General features: G+C 32.3%; 1 protein-coding gene across 11 annotated transcripts in view; it reads right to left on the bottom strand.

Moving 5' to 3' along the window:
• Positions 1 to 6,091: 6,091 nt before the first annotated feature.
• LOC146996198 (transcription factor unc-3-like) overlaps positions 6,092 to 23,351 on the bottom strand; it is an 87,864-nt gene continuing 70,604 nt past the window's right edge. For 7 of the 11 annotated variants that reach the window (XR_015042034.1, XR_015042033.1, XR_015042036.1 and 4 more), the window contains exon 3: positions 17,757 to 18,844. Coding sequence is in view for 5 of the 11 variants with exons in the window: in XM_085820291.1 (XP_085676417.1) it covers positions 18,829 to 18,844 (16 nt within the window). In the remaining 6 variants the exon portion in view is untranslated. Of the gene's footprint in view, positions 6,274 to 17,756; positions 18,845 to 23,351 lie in introns of those variants that run through there. The other 4 variants (XM_085820288.1, XM_085820289.1, XM_085820290.1 and 1 more) reach the window with 2 other exon arrangements.

Below are 23,351 nucleotides of genomic sequence, written 5' to 3'. Positions count from 1 at the left end.
TTCTTTAGCATTTTTGAGCGTTTTAAGAAATTCCGTTATATTTTAAACTGTTTTTGTACCATAATAATATTTATTTCAAATACTCTTAATCAGCCTTTAATATTACGAAATATGAAGCTAATGATTAAAATGTTTGTATATTTTATTCATTACTGTGTTGGGATAATGTATTGATTAAAGTGTTTGTATATCGTTGGTATTTGTAAAAGTGTTTGGAAACATGTGATTCAAGTGTTTGTATATTGTGTTTTATAAGCTTTTATTTAGTTCACTAGTGGTGCTTCACTACGAGTGGAATTTTGCCATCTATTTTCAATCTACTTCCTTATAAACTATGGAGTTCAACGCAGTTTATACAGTTTATAAGGAACAGTTGTCCATGACAACACAATGCGAATGTAATTGTTTCCAAATTTGATTTAGGTATTTGTAATTAACCTTATCCCGCGAGCTCGGAAAAACAGTTGTGTACCTTCACTGGGGGCTCTTGGCTCAGCGGTTATGAAAAGGGGGAAGAATTATAAAATCGAGTCTTAATGTTTAAACGATTTTTCGCACATGTCTTCATAACGAACAATTCACATTAACGAACGATATCAAAATTTTATTGTTTCGCACCATCGAATGGAGACAAAAAAAATTATTTTCAATGAAACTTGCATAAAAATTGTAACTTTATTTCTGAATTTTTCAAATCTCCGGAATTTTTGGATTATTTGATGTTTGTGATTTTAAAATTTCAAAATATAAAAGCATATCCGATGTAAAATTTAGAAATTTTCACAGATTATAAAAGTAACTTTTAGCCGTTTTCCAAAACAATACAATAATGATTTAAAAATATTAATTGGGCAGTTTTCTACACCTTAAAAAAAACTGTAGCACTCTGAAGCAGAGGGGAAACATCCCCACATGCATTCACACTATGTAGACTCTTCATTATTTAATTTCTTTAAATATAATACAGGGCGATAATATTAAGTGGCAACAATTTGAAAAGTGAAACGACGCTTATCGGGAATTGACGCAAAATGCCAAAACGAAATTAATAGGCCTTCTGAGCAAAAATTACCCCTTTGGACTAAACATGAAATTTTATGGAATTTGTTTGGATAAAGAAGCTAGGCAAAAATATAAAAATCGTTTGCTTTTCGAACAGTCCCCAATGTGTCTAATCGTTTGAAAGTTTCATTTGAATTTTTGCTACTTGAATTTTTACTGAATTTGACTTGAAATTTTACTACTTGAATTTTTACTTAACATTTTTATTTCCAGCGTGGGACTGTGTATCGGAAATTCTAAAGATATGCTCATTTTAAAATTATTTTGCGATATTGCTTTTGAACTTAATTTTTGGGTTCAAGTGCTAAGAACATGATATTTAATAAATAAGGGTAGCACGCAAAATGTTAAAAAAACGACCCTTTGGACGTAATTTAAAATCCGAATCTTTCAGATTCTCTTTTTTATGCTAGTGCACTGTAAGCCTAAATTAAGACATTACGTAACGTTTAATGAGACACTAGCAGTCGCTATTTCGTGCCCATGTCAACGTCTCCACACAACCATCCTACTTCACATGCGACAGAAAGAACACATTGCGTATGGCTTTCCATTCTTATAAGTGGCTTCAGATATCAGTACATAGAATCTGCTTTTAAGTGGTCACGATTTTATACCGTTTAATGTTTTACTATCAGCTTTATTAACGAACACTTTCTAGTTACGCAACTTTACTAAAGAAATGAAATGCGCCAATCAAACTTGAAATGATGTTAAGAAATCGTAATATTATTGCTAGGAACATCCAATGAGAATTGATTCCAAATCCACAAGTCACCTGCATTTAAATGAACTTCGCTTCGAGAAACTTTAAGCGTATTCCAGGAACTCACGTAGGATCGAGAATGAGTGAGAACTTCTTAAATGTATGGCTATTTGTGAGGGTCAAGCATATAGTCTGATAGAGGAGACGCGAAATTCAACTTGGTGGTTTTCCATCTACAAGATATCATTTCTAAACTTCTGTTTCTCATTCTTCGCTTTGATTCTGGGAACATCGGTTCTAACGAATAGGTTTTCGGCTTAAGGTTGTTGTTTTGCTTAATTTTATGTTTTTACTTTGGCATGTTTCTTTTCCGTCTTCGAGAATTTCTTTTGCTATGTTTTATTGTAATATATCCATTTTTCAGCCCCTGACCCAATTTCCTGTGGGAAAGATTTACTGTGTAATTTATTGTAAGATTCAGACTCCTCATTCATAATTCTTCGCCTAGATAAATTCATGTGACATAATTTCTGAATCTTTTCCATAGCTTGTAAATGATTGAAAACGGTTTGTTAATTCATTATTTAGCAAATTCCTTTTTTGCTAGAAATAAGCCGCCATCTACAGGATGGGCCAAATATAAGACCGACCAACGTTAAACACAAATAACTTTTTTTTTTTATTTTTCGACATAATTATTTTTTTCTTTTTGTAGGTTATATTTGAATTTTTGGAAATTTATTATGGAGCCATACATCGCGTTAAAATTATCGAGTTTTTCTACTCTTGTCAACGATCAATTGTTATGACGCAGCATAAATATCAGCAATATTTTAATTCCAGTGTACTGTTGGGTGCGGTGTTGTGGTCAATAGGGTTATCGGCCCATATTTCTTCGAGAATGAGGATGGAGCGCTGGAAACGATTTCCGGAGCTTCTTACAAAACAATGATTGAATACTTTTTGCGGCCAGTAGTGGAAAAGGATCCTTTTTTCATGGGAATATTTAAAAGACACCTTGTATGTTAATAAATCAGAGACTATTAGACAGCTGAAGCAGAATATTCGAGATGAAATACTGAGCCTTCAACCAGAAACAGTGCGTGGTTTAATGGAAAACGCGTTAAAAGGAGCCAATCTCCGTATCGAGAAAAAGGGTGGACCTTGGTCTGATGTCATATTTCATGCATAATTTCCATAAATATATTTAATGTATAAAAAATTAATTAAAATAAATAATTATTACAAGCGTTATCAATGTTTAACATTAGTAGGTCTTATTTGGCCCACCCTGTAGAATGCCTCTCAGCCGCCTATCGACAAAATCGCTGAACACTGGTAGTTGGGTCCCATGTTCGAATCCCGCGAACGTGCTGGCTGCATGGACGTTTCTGTGCAGTATGTATACGAGCCATGTGTAACGTGTATACGAGTCAGTTTCCCTTAGAAAGTCCTCCACGAAAGCATCCCCCCCTTAGGCCTATAACTCTCGGGGCTTTGCCGTAATTAAATAAACCAAACTAGTTAATTTGAAATGCTAACAGATTCGTATGTGTAACTATCACATGCGTACCTGTGTACCACCAACTTCAAAATAACTAAATTCAAACCTTCGATATCAAAACTGATCCTTTCTTTCTTATATACCTTCATCCTCAAGAACAGAGCAAATAGAACGACTAAACTACTTTTATAACCTTTTGTGTTGAAGAAAGTAACGAATGAAGTAATGAATAAATTCTCTGTCTTTCTTCTATTGACGTTAAAAGTTTCAGATTTCGATCAACTTTTCTAAGATTTTGTTTTTTCGATGGCTCGATGACTGCCATATAACACTTTTTACGCTAGTGGCGTATTTCGCATAAAAATATTTTCAAACTTAGTTTAGATACAAGTTCCAGTGGACATGACACCAGAATTTCTCCTCTCGTTGTACAGGTATCGGTGTCTCGCCTCTCTTACTGTACTACCAGAACCATCGAAAGGATTTCCGATTTGCCAGTATTTAGAATGTCTCTATGCCGCAAAGATACTATACACATTTAAAGGCATATCGGTGCAGTAGTCAGCGCCGCTAATCATCATAAAGATCAGAGCGGCACTATCCGTTCACCACAAAACACACACAAAAATAAGATTTCATACGCAAAATGCCAATCCTCTTTCTAGATAATATTTCGGTCAACTTTCTTTTGAATGTGCTGTGACAGAATCTTGGAATTTTACACAATTTATGAGTTTAGAAAAGAAAATAATGCAGCCTTCACATCCAGTCTTATTATGGAAGTTATTTCTGGACATAAATTTTCAATGTATTTGTATTGCTCGGGAGGAATGCAAATACATTGAAAATTGAATGCAAATACATTGGATTTCTTGTACAATGCAAATACATTGGATTTCTTGTACAATAGGCGATCGACTGTGTCCAATTATAGCTTGAATACTAGATGCACTATCAGAGAGAATTAAGGATGGTAAAGAAAGTTCTTTTGCGAAGCATATGGCTTCTTTGATTGCAAAAAGTTCTGCTTGAAAAACTGAGTTGTTATTGTTTAAACGAATATTCCAGTTTTTAATATTTGAATTTTTTCGGAATGCGCAATATGCACTACCAACGCCTGCTTCAGATTTCGAACCATCAGTATATATGGTGAGTTCATATTTATTGAGTTCAAAGGTTCCCAATAGGGATTTTGTGTAAAAATATGTAGGATGTAGCTCTAAGTTGTGTTTAAGATATTCAAAATCTGTGGGTTGAAATACATTATTATTCATTATGCTTTGAATTCTTAGTTTTGATATTCTTACTTTATTTGCTTCTTTTATTAGAGATAAAGTAATTGGAGGGATGCCTGTTATTATTTGTAGCGCACTAGTTGGAGTAGTTCTATATGCTTTTGCTAGAGAGAGGAGGAAAGGTCTTTGGATTGAAAGTAAATGTTTTTGAGCCTGAGAATTCAAGGTTAAACCCCAGACGGAAGCACCATATAGTAGTATTTTTTCAATAACTGTTATGTACCAAATTTTTTCTAATTTTGAGGATATACCCCAAGTGCTGGCTGTTACAGATCGAAGAGAATTGTGAAGGGTTAAAGTTTTGTTTTTGAGATATTGAATATGGAAATGCCAGGATTGCCGAGTATCTAATACTATTCCCAGATATGTGATGCTCTTGTCAATTTTGATTTTTTCTTGAGAAATTTTGATTATTGGCTTTCTTAGGTTTTTTATGGAAGTACCTTTTTTGGAATATATAGTGCTTTACATTTCGTAGTAGAAATTTTAAGATGAAATTTATCTGTCCAGTTGCGGAAGATATTTAAAGAAAAGGTGGAGTTAATTTCTATTGATTTCCGGCTACTTGCGTTCACAATGAGAAGAAAATCATCTGCGTATGCTTGGATATGGGTATGATTAATATTGTCGTATAGTTTTAAAACTTCGTTTGCTATAAGATTCCAAAACGTAGGGCTTAAGCAAGATCCTTGAGGACAACCTTTTGTTAATTTATAATTTATTACACCGGAATCTGAAGAATATTGTAGAGTTCTATTGCATAGGTAGTCTTTGATAATATGAAGGATATCCTGAGGGCATGATATTATTTCTAGAATTGTTATGATGTCTTTCCAGCGGATAGAATCGAAGGCTGCTTGAATATCTATCGAAATTATTATTGAATGAAGATTCTTTGATTCATTCATCTTTAAGACTTCTTGCATTTTTTGAAAAGCGTGATCTGTTGATTTATTTGGTGTGAATCCATACTGATTTTCATGCATGATTTTCTTCATAAGCTGATTTTAATTGAAGTATACGTATGCGTTGAAATGGCGAATTTTGGTGAAATGTAACAACTGAATCACTGTATTTGAGAGAGCATATTTTTTAAAATTTCGACAAGTTTGTTTATATCTGTATGTTATATGTTAACTTAAAGAAAAGATATTACAAATTCGTTAAGCAGGGAGACTGAAAGTGAACATTTAAATCACAGAAAGTAGTTTTTCAAACTGTGGGAAATTTGTTAGGTATTTATTTACCAATTTTAATAATTTAATTATACTTTCAGCAAGATTTTGAGATGATGACAATAATTAAGACACAATAACACGCAGAAAAAATACTAATTCAGAAGTCAAACAACAAAAATCAGCGTTATATTTTCAAAATTTTGAAAGTTGCAAAATTTCAAAAAAAGAATTTTGAAAATATAACTCTGATTTTTGTTGTTTGACTTCTGAATTAGTATGGTGACAATAATTTAAAAAACAGACGTAGTTGAATATGAATGAGCATAGTTTCGAAAGTTGCAGAATATGAACTTTAATTTGGTATTTATTAATATTTCTTTTTATATCTTATTAATAACTTGATAACCTGGTATGTACAAAAGAAAACGTGTATACGAGCCAGTTTCCCTTAGAAAGTCCTCCACGAAGGCATCCCTCCCTTCAGGCAGATAGCCCTCGTGTGCTTTGCCATAACTGAATAATCCAATCCTGTACAAAAGAAAGTTTATAATTTATACGGACTCCTTCATTGCACGGAAAGTATTTATTTATTTACCATCAGATGAGCAGCTGCACCGCCTTTAAGACATTCAGCTTTTACGCTCAACTGATGGAATCATCTACCAACTGTGTTGTTATGTAAAATACAATAAAATTTTAGAATTTTGATAATTACATAATAAAAATAAAATATCAAGAAATAAATATATAAATAATACAATAAATAATAAACATAAATAGATACAATAAATAAAAGTTAAAAATTTAGAATAAGATAAATACAATGGTGTTATATATGAAGTCAAATAAAGTATCAGAATTTTGAGAATTATATAATAAAAATTGAAGAAATTAAATATATAAAAACATAATACCTAAAGAAATATGAAAGTAAATGAAACGTAAATAGATAAGTAAATACTTAAGAAGATCATTACAAATTTTGAAAATGAACAACATAATGTATAAGAATAGTAGAGGCTGAGAATGTAAGATATGTAAAGAGTAAAGTATTTCATTATGGAGAATGAAGAGCAGTAATTGAATAAAAGTTGATGAGAAATAGTATTTGAATGAATTAGGATGACCTGAATGAAAAGTTCGTGGAAATTCTTGATAGAGAGTCATTCTTGAGTAAAAGACTTGACTAAAAATCTTGAGTTGAGAATTTATTAATATATTAAGGAGATGGAGTTAGAAAATATCCTTAAATTCTTGATCGAGCTTGAGAGATCTTGAAGGTTTAAATAAAGATAGTCTTGAGTGAAAGCATTAAAATGAGGTAGTAGAAAGAATGGCTTATTAAGTAAGGTAAATGAACAAAGAATAATGATTTCAAGTTCCTTTAAGATTATCGATGTTTGCGGAGATATAATTTATTATATTATGAAGATTATTTCTGAGAATATTACTTTTTAATAACTGTTGAAACCATAACTGAGAAGTTAAATTTTATGCTTTAAGGTGATAATCTTTAGTAATGTTGCAGTGAAAGAGATAATGATCTATTGTGCCTTCATTACCACAGGTACAGAGATTTGTATGCTGAAGTCCGAATCTATGAAGGTATTCTGGAAATGGACCATGAGCTGTTAGGAAAAATGTAATTGAACGGTTGGTAGATATTAATGATCTTGAAGGTTTTGATATGAAAGTAAAAGTTCTTCTGCCGGTAGTTGCTTCCGTCCAGGTTTGCTTCCATAAGTGCATTAATTCTGTTTCTAATTTTGTTTTTAGTAATGATATTGGATATGGAATTGAGTAATTTGGAAGGGAAGAATTGTTTGCAGCCCCTTTTGCTAGTTCGTCTGCGAGCTCGTTACCACTATTACCGATGTGTGCTTTAATCCATTTGAAATGTGGTCTATTATTGTTTTGAAATTGAGAAAGTAGAAAATGGATTTCTTGTACAGTAGGCGATCGACTGTGTCCAATTATAGCTTGAATACTAGATGCACTATCAGAGAGAATTAAGGATGGTAAAGAAAGTTCTTTTGCGAAGCATATGGCTTCTTTGATTGCAAAAAGTTCTGCTTGAAAAACTGAGTTGTTATTGTTTAAACGAATATTCCAGTTTTTAATATTTGATTTCCGGCTACTTGCGTTCACAATGAGAAGAAAATCATCTGCGTATGCTTGGATATGGGTATGATTAATATTGTCGTATAGTTTTAAAACTTCGTTTGCTATAAGATTCCAAAACGTAGGGCTTAAGCAAGATCCTTGAGGACAACCTTTTGTTAATTTATAATTTATTACACCGGAATCTGAAGAATATTGTAGAGTTCTATTGCATAGGTAGTCTTTGATAATATGAAGGATATCCTGAGGGCATGATATTATTTCTAGAATTGTTATGATGTCTTTCCAGCGGATAGAATCGAAGGCTGCTTGAATATCTATCGAAATTATTATTGAATGAAGATTCTTTGATTCATTCATCTTTAAGACTTCTTGCATTTTTTGAAAAGCATGATCTGTTGATTTATTTGGTGTGAATCCATACTGATTTTCATGCATGATTTTATTCTTATTTAGATGATATAAAAGTCTTGAAAGGATTAGTTTTTCAAGGAGTTTGCCCAACGTGGGAAGAAGGCATATTGGTCTATAAGTAGAGGGTTTGTGGCTGGTTTATTTTTCTTGAGGAGCAAAAGAACTTCTGCATTTTTTAATATATTAGGAAATGTTAAGTTATACCAGCAGGCGTTAATGAATGATATAATAATTTGTTGATAATTATAAAAAATAAGTTTTAAGATGATGTTGTCGATACCATCGGGACCTGGTGCTTTCCTGTTATTTAGTCTTTTGATGATATGTTCCAATTCATCGATCTTTGGAGGGATGATAACTGTTGGTGGATTAGGACGACGTGTGGAAGAACTGTTAGATGCTTCTGTATCTGTGGTATGATTCGATCTATATTCATCTTGTGGGAATAGTTTTGATAAAATTTCTAACGCAGCTTGGGAAGAGGAAATTGATTCAGAGAAGCTGTACATTGATAATGAAGGAGGAGTGAAAATTTTATTGTGCGCTATTTTGAAGGCGGAGCCATAAATTTTGGAGGTAGAAGTGCAAAATGTTTTCCAACTATTAATTTTTGATATTCTGATATTTCTTTTATAATGCGCTCTTGCTTTTTGGAAAGCTATTTTATAGTGAGTTCACGGAAAGTATTAGAGACATGTTACTACTCCCCAGAATTCTGTAGTAGCTGAAGTTAAACTTAAATTTGAAGAACCGTGGATATGAGATTCTTTACCGCCGAGTTTCCGGGCATGTAGTTTTAAAACGTAATGAGCTGACTAAATCGCAATAGCTTATCGCTATGCAAAAGTCTCTGAGTACTAATAATAAAATAATTAATTTCTCCGTGATCGCACTGGTATAAATTATATATCCAGATATGCGTAGAGATATTAGCTATCCAATTAAACCTCTCCCTTTCCACCAAACCAACCACACGAGAGGACTTTCGGTTTGCTGCATATTTAGATTGCTGCCAAGCCGCACTGACACTATACATTTGCTGCCTTCTCCAAGATTCGAGCCCGGGCCCTTTGGCACGGCAATCAGAGACAGTAACCACTATACAGGTTGGGCGGCAATAAATATAGAGTTACAAAAGATTATTAGAAATCTGTTGAATGTGAAGTTATTTGTAATCTTTAAAAACTGTAACAATAGGGTTCATATTTGTAGCATCATGAACCAAAAATAATGTTTTACTTTCTTACAAATATGTATGATTGATTTTAATAGCTTTTTGTGCATACATTGACAAACGTCCATGCCTTCTCCGGGATTCGAACCCAGGCTCTTCGGTACAGTCAGCAACACTAGCCACAATGCAGGTTGGGTAGCTTACTCAGGTGTAAAAACTAATCATCAGTGCCGTTCATACCTGTGGAAACGGGTTTAAGCAGTAGCCAGTCAGTGAAGATATTGTTGCGCAGGTACGACTGCGCGGGCGACTCTGCGAAATCGTAGACCGAAACTCAGTTCACGTGTTCGTTGTGAGTGGTCGGTTCTTAACCACGTTGGCACCCATTCCATGCCTGAAATGTCTCTTGATGAACCTCTCTAGAGCAAGAAATCTGCTTAGTAACCAGTGGACTGCTTCGTCTGACCAGGCCAGCCTTATCCTCTCAGAGCAAGGAGCTCTGCGGCTGAAGGTCCAGCAGACTTCCTAATTCGATTCCTAGAATGAGTTCATCCAGAACATATTCTCTGACTTCAACAAACGAAAGATAAGTGAAAATGACTCTACTTGAATATGTAGTTTTACTTAATCTTAATTTAAAAGTAAATTGTGCTCAAAGTAGCTCTCAAGTAAATTGTTCTCAAAAATTTTCTTTCAATCGTTGCCTCGATCAAGGATAATCTTATTTTAGCACTTTACAGAGCAAGACGTCCTTTAACTTAATTATTTTGTATTGTAAGAATATATTAAGTTTAAAAATGAGAACAAGATGTTCATTTTTAGTCTGAGAGACTGACTTCAGGAAACGTTAGCGTGTTTTCTCTTAAATGAATCAGCAAATTTGTTAATCTTTTAAAGAATTTTATTTAACATATATGATTTGAAATGGTTCTCAGAAAATTCACTTAAACTGATTGTAAATGCAAGTTTTTATGAAATGTGTGTTAAAACAAAGTATTTTTGTGATACTAATACATGTGTAAGAGTCCAGCTAATAGTAGAAATTAAGTTAAAAATAAAAACTAGTTTGAGAACGCATGAAGTTAAAATTAGGCTTTGTAATTGCCAGAATATATTAAGTTTAAAAATGAGAACGAGATATTCCGTTTTAGTCCAAGAAACAGAGCTAAAACTTTGGAGTGCTTCTAATTAAATGAAGCAAATTCGTTATTCTTTAAATGAATGAAATTTATTGAATGTAAACCATTTAAAATTGTTTACCGGAAATTCGATTAAAGTGATTGTAAATGTAAAAGGTTTTGTGGAACATGTGTTTAAGTATTTTTGCGATGCTAGTAAAAACAGAAATATGGTTGTATGTGTGAAAGAGTTAAAAGTCAAGTTAATAGAATTTAAGTTAAAAATAAAAGCTAGCTTCAGATTGAATGAATTTTTTGTAATTATCAAAATTAATTAAGTTTAAAAATGAGAACGATTTGTTCATCTGAGAGGCTGAGTTTAGGAAACTTTGGAGTGCTTCCAATTAAGTGAAGCAAATTCGTTACTCTTTATTTTATTATAAAAGAATTTTATTGAATGTAAACAATTTAAAATTGTTTTCAGGAAATTCAGTTAAAGTTATTGTAAACCTAAAAATATTTTTGTAACTGCTTGTAAAACAGGAATGAGTGTGTATGTATGAAAGTCAAGCTAGTAGTAGATTTTACGTAAAAAACGAAAATTACTTTGAGAAAGCCATGACATTTTAAGGTAGGCTTACCAGCGAATGCTAAGTTAATTTTTCACTTAGCGCCTGAGGGCTGAGAATTGAATGTAGGGTGTATTTTTGAGGTGTGGTATGTGAAAATTCTAACATGCAGGTTGTTTGAAGCAGTAACTCTTTATATGAACACATGCTGTTCAGTAGAAAACAGTTTGCTTCAGCAAGACCTCGCAGGGGGGGGGGGAGATTTCAAAGTTGGAAAGAAAGTGGTGATTAAACCCATATGATGTCAAATGAAAGTACACTGAAACCTGTTTTTGTGCGGTCTTTGTTTGTGCGATTTTTTTATTTGTGCAATTTTTTGCCCGGTATATAAAAATTTCAGTCAAATTGGAACGTAATTGACGAAGTTACCAATTAAAAAAATAGTAAGTTTGATCGGCCATTTAGTTTGTTTCGACTTGCCATGGCATAGTGGTAAAGGGGGTCGCGGACTGCGATACCGAAGGTCCCGGTTTGGAATCCCGGAGAAGGCATGAGTGTAAAAATTCTGTTCCTTTATAGGAGGTAACGGTACCCACCTATTAGGTGCGTTATTATAATCTTTATTTAATAATTAAAATTTTTATTTTAAATTGTTAAAGTGAGTTTTTTTCCTATGTTGATATTCTTTACCGAACTTGCTACAAATGCCGATAGTTTAGGAATCTTTCTAAGAAAGGAGGCGCTCACGCATGCTAAGTAACTTTCTAGATTTTCATCCTTAAAAACCCTACTTATCGCCACAAGTCATGTTTACATCCACCTGTTGCTTTGCCAACTGGCCAACTTTGCCAACAACACTGGGAGAAATTGAATCTATTCATTTTCTCATCCCCTCTACGCGCTTTTGAACAAGATGCGTGTGAAGGTATGAGACAGACCCCGGGTGTAACTTCACCCGTAGTTTGTAAAAAACAATGTATTAATTCATGAGGAATTTGGCAAAGCACAATTTCATGTCTACTTGCACAATTGGCACACAATTGTTATAAATGTTAGGAAATCAAATAACATTCTTATCTGTAATTAAAAATAATAAGAAATGTTACAAAATTTGTACAGGCGTTTGCCCGGAAGTACTATTGATTTCGTTTTGGCATTTTGCGTCGAAAACTTTAAATGTCCGTTTCACTTTTCAAATTGTTGCCACCCAATTTTATCGCCCTGTGTTATATTTAAAGAAATTAAATGATGAAGTATCTGCAGAAATGTATGTAAGTTTCTCGCATTGTGATAAAACGACTGTACCTAGAGCCATCCAATTCTAAATAACGTAATCTTCTCGAATATGGGCATCTGGAAGCCCTAATTTGGAATTTGTTTTATTATCGATTTCATATTTTGTATCACTTTAACGAATTTTTGATTAACAAACTCAACGATTTAAAAACGAGCAGTGGCAACACTATGCGAAAACAATATCTTCAACGCGCGAGACTTTGTATCGGAAATTCTAAAGATATGCTCTTTTTTTAATTATTTAGCGATATTACTGTTAAATTGAATTTTATGGTTTAAGTGCGAAAAACATGTTTAATAAATAAAGGTAACACATGAATCATTAAGAAAACGCCCCTTTGGGCGTAATATAAAATCTTAAAGGTTTCAGTTTTTATTATTTTATTGTTTTAATATATTGTAAATGTTGACTAAAACTGTTCCAATTGCTTGTGTAACTATGTGCTTTTATTTGTATTTAAAGAACTTTTATCAGTAACTTCTGTCATCAGGTTATCAACACCTGTTAGATTTTATGTGCGGGACAGTTACGCTATATATTTCATTTAATCCTCATCAGTAATTATTCGAACCATACACTATTTCGTAATAATCGATCAGTTTCGAAGGGCTTGGACTCCGAGTCCTCCACTTCTGAGATCTGAATTAATATTCTTCTGAATCTGATCTAAAAATCAATATTTTATTGCATTTAAACTAACACAATACAAATTGGATGCAATTTCGTGTGTGTTTATTTTAGTCAAGAAAGTCAGCATCTTAAAATATATTGATTCCCAGTGGTGTTTTTTTATTGCAAAGCACTCTAGCGCTTTGCCGTAACTCTGGCTAAGGGAAGGGATGCTTTCGAGGAGGACTTTCTAAGGGAAACTGGCTCCGTATACACATTACAGATGGGGAAAACACGCATGCAGCAAGTCCGTTCGCCTAGAATCGAGTCTAGGTCGGAACTCCCAGTATTCAGCGACTTAACTGATAGACCTCAACAAAAGCATAGTAGGGTGAGATAAATATCAAACAACTCGCAAATTTCTCTTTTGGGAAAATTAAAGAAGAGCAAAGCATTTGAGACTCTTGCATTGACAGTTCGTTTTTAACTTATCTAAAAGAATTATGTAAAAATTATATTATAGAAGGTTATTAAATACCTTCGACAGGCCACGAAGGCCAAAGTAATTGAATCGTACTTTTGGAATTGCTTCGTTTGCAGTTTGATGAGTGCTACGAATTTTTAAGAGCACATCCAAAAGCAAATTTAACAAACATCATAACTAAATTCAGTCCCATAATGACTAATGGGGTGTGCATCAAATCTTTAAATGCACTATTAAGCTTATGAGTAAGTAATTGTGCTAGCACAATCACAAAGAATTACAAGCTATTGTGACAATGGATTCTTTATTAAGAAGAAAGCAATAAAACTCAGCTCGAGAAGAACCAAATAAGTTGAAAACTCCAGAAATATTTAAAAGGAATTGATAATTAAAATGTAATTCAGAATTGCAATTTTACTGTTATCTACAATATGTCTTCAAAAATGTTAACTGCCAAATCTTCGAAACTACAGGAAAAGAAATCGGATGCGGAAACCACATGGCTTTCTTATACAGAATATTAAATTATAAGCAGTTTTTTCTGCATTTCATTTAAACTTACTTCTTCGAGTTATACATTTTTTATAAAAAATATATGTTATTGGAATTTAGCAAATATTCTAGAAAATGCTAATCCATTGGAAAAAATCTTTTCCATGATAAAGTAAATTTTTAAAAACGTCAGAAAAAATAGCAGTTAAAATTAATAACAAAACAAGAAGAATAAATCTTCAATCATATCAATATTTTTAATGTACAGCATTTAGAAACAACTTAGTAAAATACATATGAAAATTAAATAATGTGCAAGAAACTAAAACTGGTAAATTTGAGAACGAACATCCTCAGAATGTTTGACAACTGAAGTCCTCCGGACAATGCAGTATGAATGTCCTCAGGATGTGAAATTGGTGAAGTCCTCAGGACATCCTCTCATATCCCAGGACATAGCGACTTAAATAAGACATCCTCAGGATGTTAAATTACGATGTTCTCAGGACATCTGAGAATCAACATACTCAGGACATCCTAATTATGTCCCGGGATATTTCGACTTAAATAGGACATCCTGAGGATGTTTTGTGTTATGGGGGTATATTTCTGATTCAATTAAATCGGTTTTAACTTCGCGGCGAGGCAGAAATACAAAAAAAAAAAAAAAAAAAAAAAAAAAAAATTCTTTAGAAACTCAAAGATAGACAAAAACATAAAACGCCAATTCATTTAAAACAAAAAAAAATTTACAATTAAAATTAGAGTTCAGTTTCTACACAAAAACAAGCAATTCGGCCAGCAGGCAGATTTTCGGTGCAGAAAACTAAGTTTCCTTTTGGTCCCACTCGACAAAAAGACAGTGAAGGTGCAGAAAGATTTAATTCTGGTTTAATTAATCTAATAGGTGCAGAAAGATTCTGCTAAGTTTCAAATGTAAACAAATATGGCTGCTATGTTAATCAAAAATCAGGCGTAGCTGCACTTAAACAATTTTTAAATTGTTGATGATTCTACAACGATGGCATGCAGAGTACATAAAAGGCATAAAAACCTTAACCGAATGATAAGAACAGCATAACCATTTTCCATGATTAAGTAAATATTCGCGATTTACTATCATATAAGAATAAACGGAGCTCAGGGAGCCGAGTAACAGTGTACAACTACTCGTTTTTGAGTTATGCGAGATAGATACATACAAACGAACGTACAGACGCCACGAAAAAAATTCTGATCTGAATCTATTTTGGATCAACTTTATAATTGGTTTGAGGAAAAAAAAGCCCTTTGTGTCTTTACGTAGAGATGTCACGCAAAAACATAGTTAAATTGCATTCGATAGCGGTCAAAATTGATATTTTCGTTGAAATATGATACCCGGAATTTTTTGTACTTCCTTTACTTCGTACAAGGAAGTAACATTCAGTGGCGGTTAGAATATTAAACAAAACATTGCTATATTGATAAATAATAGTAAATGGGAATCAGAGTTCTTTGAAAATTAAACTGAAGCAAATTTTCTATTTCTGTAATATTATCATTGTGAATTATTTAAACCAGCGGTTCTCAACCTTTCGACTAACAAGTACCATGTAAATAAATACTGAAAAACGTAAGTACCACCGCTACATTTTACAATGATTTTTTTCAGTTTCTCAACAGAAATATTAAAAATGAATATATTTTGCCATTTGCACAACCTATTGGCTGTTTGTATTAAATATGCATATATAAAAAATATATTAGGTTAAAAATGGGTTACAATTTTTACTATCAAAATTTAAGTTGTAATACTTTAATTCTAAAATTGAGTGCGAAATTTGGGTCCGTTTAAGGAAGACAAATTTCCTTGTGTCTGGTCTTACTTCACTTAGTTTTAACAGGAAATTAGGATCCACTTTTAATTTTGTTTCGCATTTAATTTTTAAATATAACATGGATGAAAATCATTGTTCACACAAATAGGTTTGTGCAAAAAGGGAATAAAAAATTAATAGCTTTATTTGAATTGCCTTTAAAGTTATTTTTCGGTTCAGATAAAAGTTAACCAGTGCATTATTTTTGAAATCTTCAGTTAGAGTTCGATCACAGGAAACTTCTATCAATTTTTCTTTTTCTTCACGAGATTTTTGAATTTAATAGTTTAAAATACTTTTTCTTTGCGTACCATCTATGTTTCTCTTGCGTACCACCGGTTAGAGCACCTGATTTAAACTATTAAAAATTTTGATTAATTAATGAATGCTGCCTTCTTTACTGGCAAATAAGGAAATAAATTAGAACTTATTTTGGTTTTAATAATCTTGATAGCTCAATAAATCTTGAAGTGTAAAATAAAAAAAATGGGAGAAGAAAAAATTTTAGAAGAAAAAAATTAGGTTTGGGAAGAAAAATGAAAAGGAAATTTAAAGTTATTTTCAATGGAAAAGATAAAAGTAAAGTTCTATTTGTGAAAAAAACAAAAGAAAAAAATTGAACTTGCGAAAAAAAATCTTAACTTTTGCAAAATAAATAAATTGTAAATTTAAAAACTCTTCTTACTTCCTTGTACGAAGTAAAAAGGAAGTGAAGGAAAAAAGGAAATTCCGGGTAATCGCGAAAATTTTCAGGCAGCATATTTCAACGAAAATATCCCATTTTGACCTCTTTCAAATGCAATTTAACGATGTATTTCCGTGATATCTGTATGTAAGGACAGAATAAAACACTCCAAAAAAATTATAAAACTGCTTTAAAACCTCCAAAAAAATTATAAAACTGCTTTAAAATGAATTCTGAAGAGAATTTTTCGTGTCGTCTCTACAAACGTATGTACGTATCTCGCATAACTCAAAATCGAGTATCCTCAGAACGTTGAAATTTTGTATATAGGACTGCTATAACATGTAGATGTTCATCTCGTATTTTGGTTGCAATCGGCCTCTCCAAACGTATATAAATATATTTATATATATGTCCACTCTGTTACCCGGCTCATTGATCTCAGTTTCTTTACTCTTATATGTTTGTAAATTGTACATTTTTTGCTTTAAAAATGATTGAATTATGTTGTTCTTATCTTCCGGTTAAGGTTTTTATGCCTTTAGTAAATCTGTATGCAATATTTTTAGAATTATCAACAATTTTAAAATTGTTTAAGTGCCGCTAAGCCTAATAATGTTTTTGATGGCGGCTATTGCTCTTGTTTACATTTGAAACAGCAAGATAGCGGATTTGTTGCCAATCTAGAGAAACTTAGCTTCGCAACAACAAAGATAACGCCTTCATTTATTATTGCCAATTAAATCATACTTAATCCATTTTGGAATTTTTTCGAGGAAATAAGTGTTTAAGATTTACTTCGTAATTTTTAATACAGATATTTTGAGTTTTTATGTATGTTTGCCTTGTCGCGAAGTGAAAACTGAATTAATTGAATGAGAAATAGTCAATCGTCTGTGAAAAACTGTTTCTTTTTTGTTTTCTTTGCTTAATTTCTTTTATACATAGTTCTAGCTTTATTGTAGTATTTGAATAGAACATGTGGGAACGATTAGATAATTCTTTAAATGATATAAATTTTGTGCATTCTGAGTTATAATATGAACGAAATATAATACTGTTAAATAAACCTAGCGCCAGAGCGTCGCTATGGTAAACAAAGTGAATTTTAAAGAATGCATTTATTCTATTGTGGTTTATGCGCTGTCGGCGAAGTAGGTTTAATTCAATCTAATAAGTTTAAATGAAATGCAAGAAAAAATGCGCATAATTTAATATTCCGTACAAGGAAGTCATCACGTACAAGGAAGTACACATCAGATTTTTTTTTAAAACAAAAAGCGAAGATAAAAAGTTAAACTTCAAAAATAACTTTAATTTTTGTCATTAAAGTAAAAATGTGAAAAGGAAAAAATATGTAAAATTTTAAAAATGAAAAGAATGTAAGAAATAAGTTTACTTATGAGTTTTAGATAACAAAAACACATTTACTTCGAATAAAACTGTATGTACGAACCGAAACTGCCACGGATATATCACAGATATATTTAGTTAGCACAGGTACAAACATATTACACTACGCTTTCTTCTATATCGCTCTCTTTCACTGTCTGAAGTGGCCCGACAGTTGATTCTTGTCTTTTGAGCTCAGAAACTTGAGCATGCAAACTTGTGGTAAAAAAGGTTTGTTAACCATTCCTTCAAAGACTCCTTTGAGAGGTCAAACTCATCTGCAGACCACGACCTCTTCCATTAAGGACTTTTTTTTTTTTTTTTTTTTGTTTGTTTAAATTTTCTCAAGTTTTCAACCTGCTTCCTCTTTGCATAAAAAAGACGTTTGTACGCATCGTCTGCAGCTGTCAGTGATGCTACTTTGATATTAGGTTTGTAATTACTAGAAAGTCTTCTTGGTGCTTCAGAAGAGTCAAAACCATTCATCTGAACTCTCCAGGATGTCTGGGTTTGAATCATCAGAGGCCATATTACAACCCCATTCATTCCCATCCCATGGTTCTGACTGCGAAGCGTCGCGTGTTGCAACGACAGCCGATGGATTTAGACGTTTTGGTATGCGGGGACTGTCTTGTGATATCCAAAGAAATACGATTTTCCAGGAACAGAGTCGTTAGGTAAAGGTACGCCGTCGTCTACAGAGCAGTAGATTTGAGCTGGAGTCGTCCGATGGGAGAATTCTGTTTTGGGACTTTGTCTTCTATTTTCTGATTCACGTATATTGAAAAGCGGAGGTGGAACTATCATTCCGCGAGCTACGTTCCGTCTCTTACCAGATGATGGATCGTGGCTAATTAGCCAATAGGTCTTCATTTCCGCTTTGCCCTGAAAATGAAATTTATTTTAAAGAAAATTTAATTTAAAGATAAAACACAAAGAATGCTACGAGAACTCGGAATGTAACGAACTAATAAATAAAATAGAATAAATTTTACATAAGAATTGAAAAAAAAAAAATCTGAAAGGTTTCGGATTTTAAATTACGTTGAAAGGGGCGTTTTTCTAATATTTTGTGTTACCTTTATTTATCATGTTCTTCGCACTTAAATCATAAAATTCAGTTCAACAGCAATATCGCAAAATAATTTTAAAATGAGCATATCTTTAGAATTTTCGATACACAGTCTCGCGCGTTGAAGATAAAAATGTTCTTTTTGTACAACGATGCCATTGCTCGCTTTGAAACCCTCGAGTTTGTTAATCAAAAATATTTTGTAAAAAAACGTTTTACAAAATATGAAGTCGATAATAAAACAAATTCCAAATTTGGACTTCCACATGCCCATATTCGTTGGAGGATTACGTTATTCAAAATTGGACGGCTCTAGGTAACGTTGTTTATCACAATGCGAGAAACATACATACATAGATGCGGATTCTTCATTATTTAATTTCTTTAAGTATAATACAGGGCTCTAATATTTCGTGGCAAGAATTTAAAAAGTGAAACAGCGCTTTTAGTGAATCGACACAAAATGCCGAAAAGAAATTAATAATCCTTCTGTGCAAATTCTTCCTTTGGACTAATAATAAATCAGTTTCTATAATTGACTTGATTATCTTAGAACAGTAGACTGCGGTTAATATTATCGAGGTTAATGATATAATTCGGATGTTGTTATAGAATCGCCCAAGTCCTGCTCGTTAACACAGAAAATACTTCGTTTGTTGTGATCAACAGGTCGGTGACCGTGATCAAAGTGTGGAATATATTTTTTAAATTGAAATAAAATCGCTAAAAATATGAGCAAACAGATTATAAAATTTGTCAAGTGCCAGAAAAATGTCGCTTAGGAAGCGGTCAATCATTTAAGATTGGGCCAAAACAAAAAATCTGAGTTTGATATAGATTTTCAATTTGTTCTGCGATGTTTCTATCTGACTTTTTAAAGTATTTTAATCGGGCACGAGAAAGTTATGGTAATGTCTGTTTTCTCGATTTCTGGAAAGCAAAAGAGTAAAATTACGTTTACAGCTAATACAGTAGTCAATTACAATTTCCGACGTAGCTTTCTCTAAAAATATGTTTCGTTCTGCATTGCACTGGAATGTAAACCAATTTAATTAGAATTCTACTAAAAACATCTAACTAAATACAAAATCTGTAACAATACACTTACGTCAAACTAAGATTGCATTTTCTGCCTAATTTTACATTGGCATGTTCTATTCAAGTGAGGAATGCTCTCTGAATATTAAGAGAACGTTTACTGTCACGGGATACGGAATCGGTCAAGTGATTTCAAGAAATATTATGCGCCGTTCATAAATAAACTTTTGCATTAAACTTTGAAAATACGATTAAATACATTATGAACGGTTCCGAAGCAAACTTCTGCATTTCCTAATTAAAATTCTTTGAAACTTCCTGTTTACATGTTTCTTGTTTAATCTAATTAAATTAGCTTATTTTAGTGCTATTTTGAAGCTCATTTTAATGTTAGTAAAATAGGGTGGACAAACATTACTGCATTGCAATTGTAATAATTTATTTTATTAAGAACTTTATTGGAATAGCAGACGATGCTTTATACAGTAAAAACTTAACAGCAAAGTACATTTTCTCAAGGTATACGAATTATGTAGTTAGTTATAAAAATTTCTTCAGAGGTTCATAAAATTTAACGAAAAAACTATCACAGACTTTGGGATGATTCGGCCGATTTCACTACACGAAGTCACGTTTGCACTACGCACAATGACCCACGATATGACTCAGAAAACTCCTGCTGAATTATTTTTAGGAAGAAAGTCTATAGACCTTTTTTTACTTCCTTGTACGAAGTAAAAAGGAAGTATTGTAATCGCGAAAAGTTTCAGGCAGCATATTTCAACGAAAATATCCATTTTGACCACTATCGAATGCAATTTAACGATGTTTTTGCGTGACATCTGTTCGTAAGGACAGAATAAAAGACTCTTTCCCTTCAAAAAAATTATAAAACTGCTTTAAAATGAATTCTGAAGAGAATTTTTCGTGGCGTCTCTACAAACGTATGTACGTATCTCGCATAACTCAAAAATGAGTAGCCTCAGAAAGTTGAAATTTTGTATATAGGACTGCTATAACATGTAGATGTGCACCTCGTATTTTGGTTGCAATCGGCCGCACCAAACGTATATAAATATATTTATATATATATATCCACTCTATTACCTGGCTCAGTGATCTCAGTTTCTTTACTCTTATATGTTTGTAAATTGTACATTTTTTGATTTAAAAATGATTGAATTATGTTGTTTTTATCTTCCGGTTAAGGATTTTATGCCTTTAGTAAATTTGTGTGCAATATTTTTAGAATTATGAGCAATTTTAAAGTTGTTTAATTGCCGGTAAGCCCGTTTTTAATGGCTGCCATTGATGTTTATATTTGAAACAGGAGACTAGTGGATTTGTTGCCAATCTAGAGAAACTTAGTTTCGCAACAACAAAGATAGCGCATTCATTTATTATTGCCAATTAAATCATGCTTAATTCTTTCTGGAATTTTTTCGAGGAAATAAGCGTTTGAGATTTACTTCGTAATTTTTAATATAGATATTTTGAGTTTTTATGTATTTTTGCCTTCTCGCGAAGTGAGAACTGAATTAATTAAATGAGAAATATTCAATCGTCTGTGGAAAACTGTTTTTTTTTTTTTTTTTTTTTTTTTGTTTGCTTAATTTCTTTTATACATAGTTCTAGCTTTATTATAGTATTTGAATAGAACATGTGGCAACGATTAGATAATTCTTTAAATGATATACATTTTGTGCATTCTGAGTTATAATATGAATGAAATATAATACTGTCAAGTAAACCTAGCGCCAGAGTGTCGCTATGGTAAACAAAGTGAATTTTAAAGAATGCATTTGTTCTATTGTGGTTTATGCGCTGTCGGCGAAGTAGGTTTAATTCAATCTAATAAGTTTAAATAAAATACGTATAATTTAATATTCCGTACAAGGAAGTCATGTGGTGTACACATCAGATTTCTTATATCATAAAAACTTAAAACAATTTTCATTAAAAAATTGTAAAATACAAAAAAAAAAAAAACGTAAAATACCAAAATGCAGTTAAAAAAACGGTTTGAAAAAACAATTTTTACAATTAAAATTATAGTAGCTAAGCAAAAATAAGCCACCACACATGAAGATAAATTTTTCGTTGCACAAAACTGAAAGTTTACTTTGGTCCCAGCTGGAAGAAAGGCACCCAATTTGGTGTGCAAACTGACTTAATTAACTATTCTACTAAGAGTTTCAAATGTAAACAAATGGTCGCTTTATTAGTTCTCCAAGTTTTAGTTTGTTGATAATTCTACAACAATTGCGTTCAGATTAACTAAAGGCATAAAAACCTTAACTTGAAGTTATTCATTTTTAAAACAAAAAATGCGATACACTATTTTTCGTGCAAAAGTGTGCCTGCTCCCGAGTTTCACATGTCGGATATCAAAAATGAATCCATTAAAGCTTCTGATTTCGTAAGAAGTAAGTAAAAGTACAATTATGATAAAAGGGGAAGGGAAGGAAATTTTAAAATTGAGACAGAACGTAGTAAAAAGTAAGTATCGTATTAGCAAAAAATTTCAGGCATCATATTTCAACGCAAATATCCATTTTCACCGCTATCGAATGCAATTTAACGATGTTTCTGCGTGACATCTGTACGTAAGGAGTCTCCCCCCAAAATTTAAAAACTTATTTAAAATGAGTTCTGAAGAGAATTTTTCGTTGCGTCTGTGCGAACGTATGTACGTACGTATCTCGCATAACTCAGAAACGAGTAGCCTCAGAACGTTAAAATTTTGTATATAGGACTGCTATAAAATGTAGATGTGCACCTCGTATTTTTATTGCAATCGGCTGCACCAAAAGTATATAAATATATGTATATATATATATCCACTCTGTTACTCGGCTCAGTGATCTCGGTTTCTTTATTCTTATATGTTTGTAAATTGTGCATTTTTTGCTTTAAAATATCGCTGTTGTTTTAAAAACAGATGTTCGATTTAAAAAATCGTTGTCGCAAAAACTGTTTTAAAATTTTTTGCTTTAGTAAATCTGTATACAATATTTTTAGAATTATCAACAATTTAAAAGGTGTTTAAGTGTCGCTAAGCCTAATAATTTTTTTCATGGCGGCCATTGCTTGTTTACATTTGAAAGAGCAGAATAGTAGATTTGTTGCCAATCTAGAGAAAGTAAGCTTTGCAATAACGCCTTCTTTTACTATTGCGAATTAAATCATGTTCATTCTGGAAATCATGAAATCATTCTGGAATTTATTCGAGGAAATAAGTGTTTAAGATTTACTTCAGACTTTTCAATACAGGCATCTTGA

This window comes from Stegodyphus dumicola, chromosome 7 (genome assembly GCF_044657685.1).
Source record: "Stegodyphus dumicola isolate Sdum_Otavi_A_Nest chromosome 7, ASM4465768v1".
Lineage (NCBI taxonomy): Eukaryota > Metazoa > Arthropoda > Arachnida > Araneae > Eresidae > Stegodyphus > Stegodyphus dumicola.
This window is presented reverse-complemented; position numbering and strand designations above follow the sequence as displayed.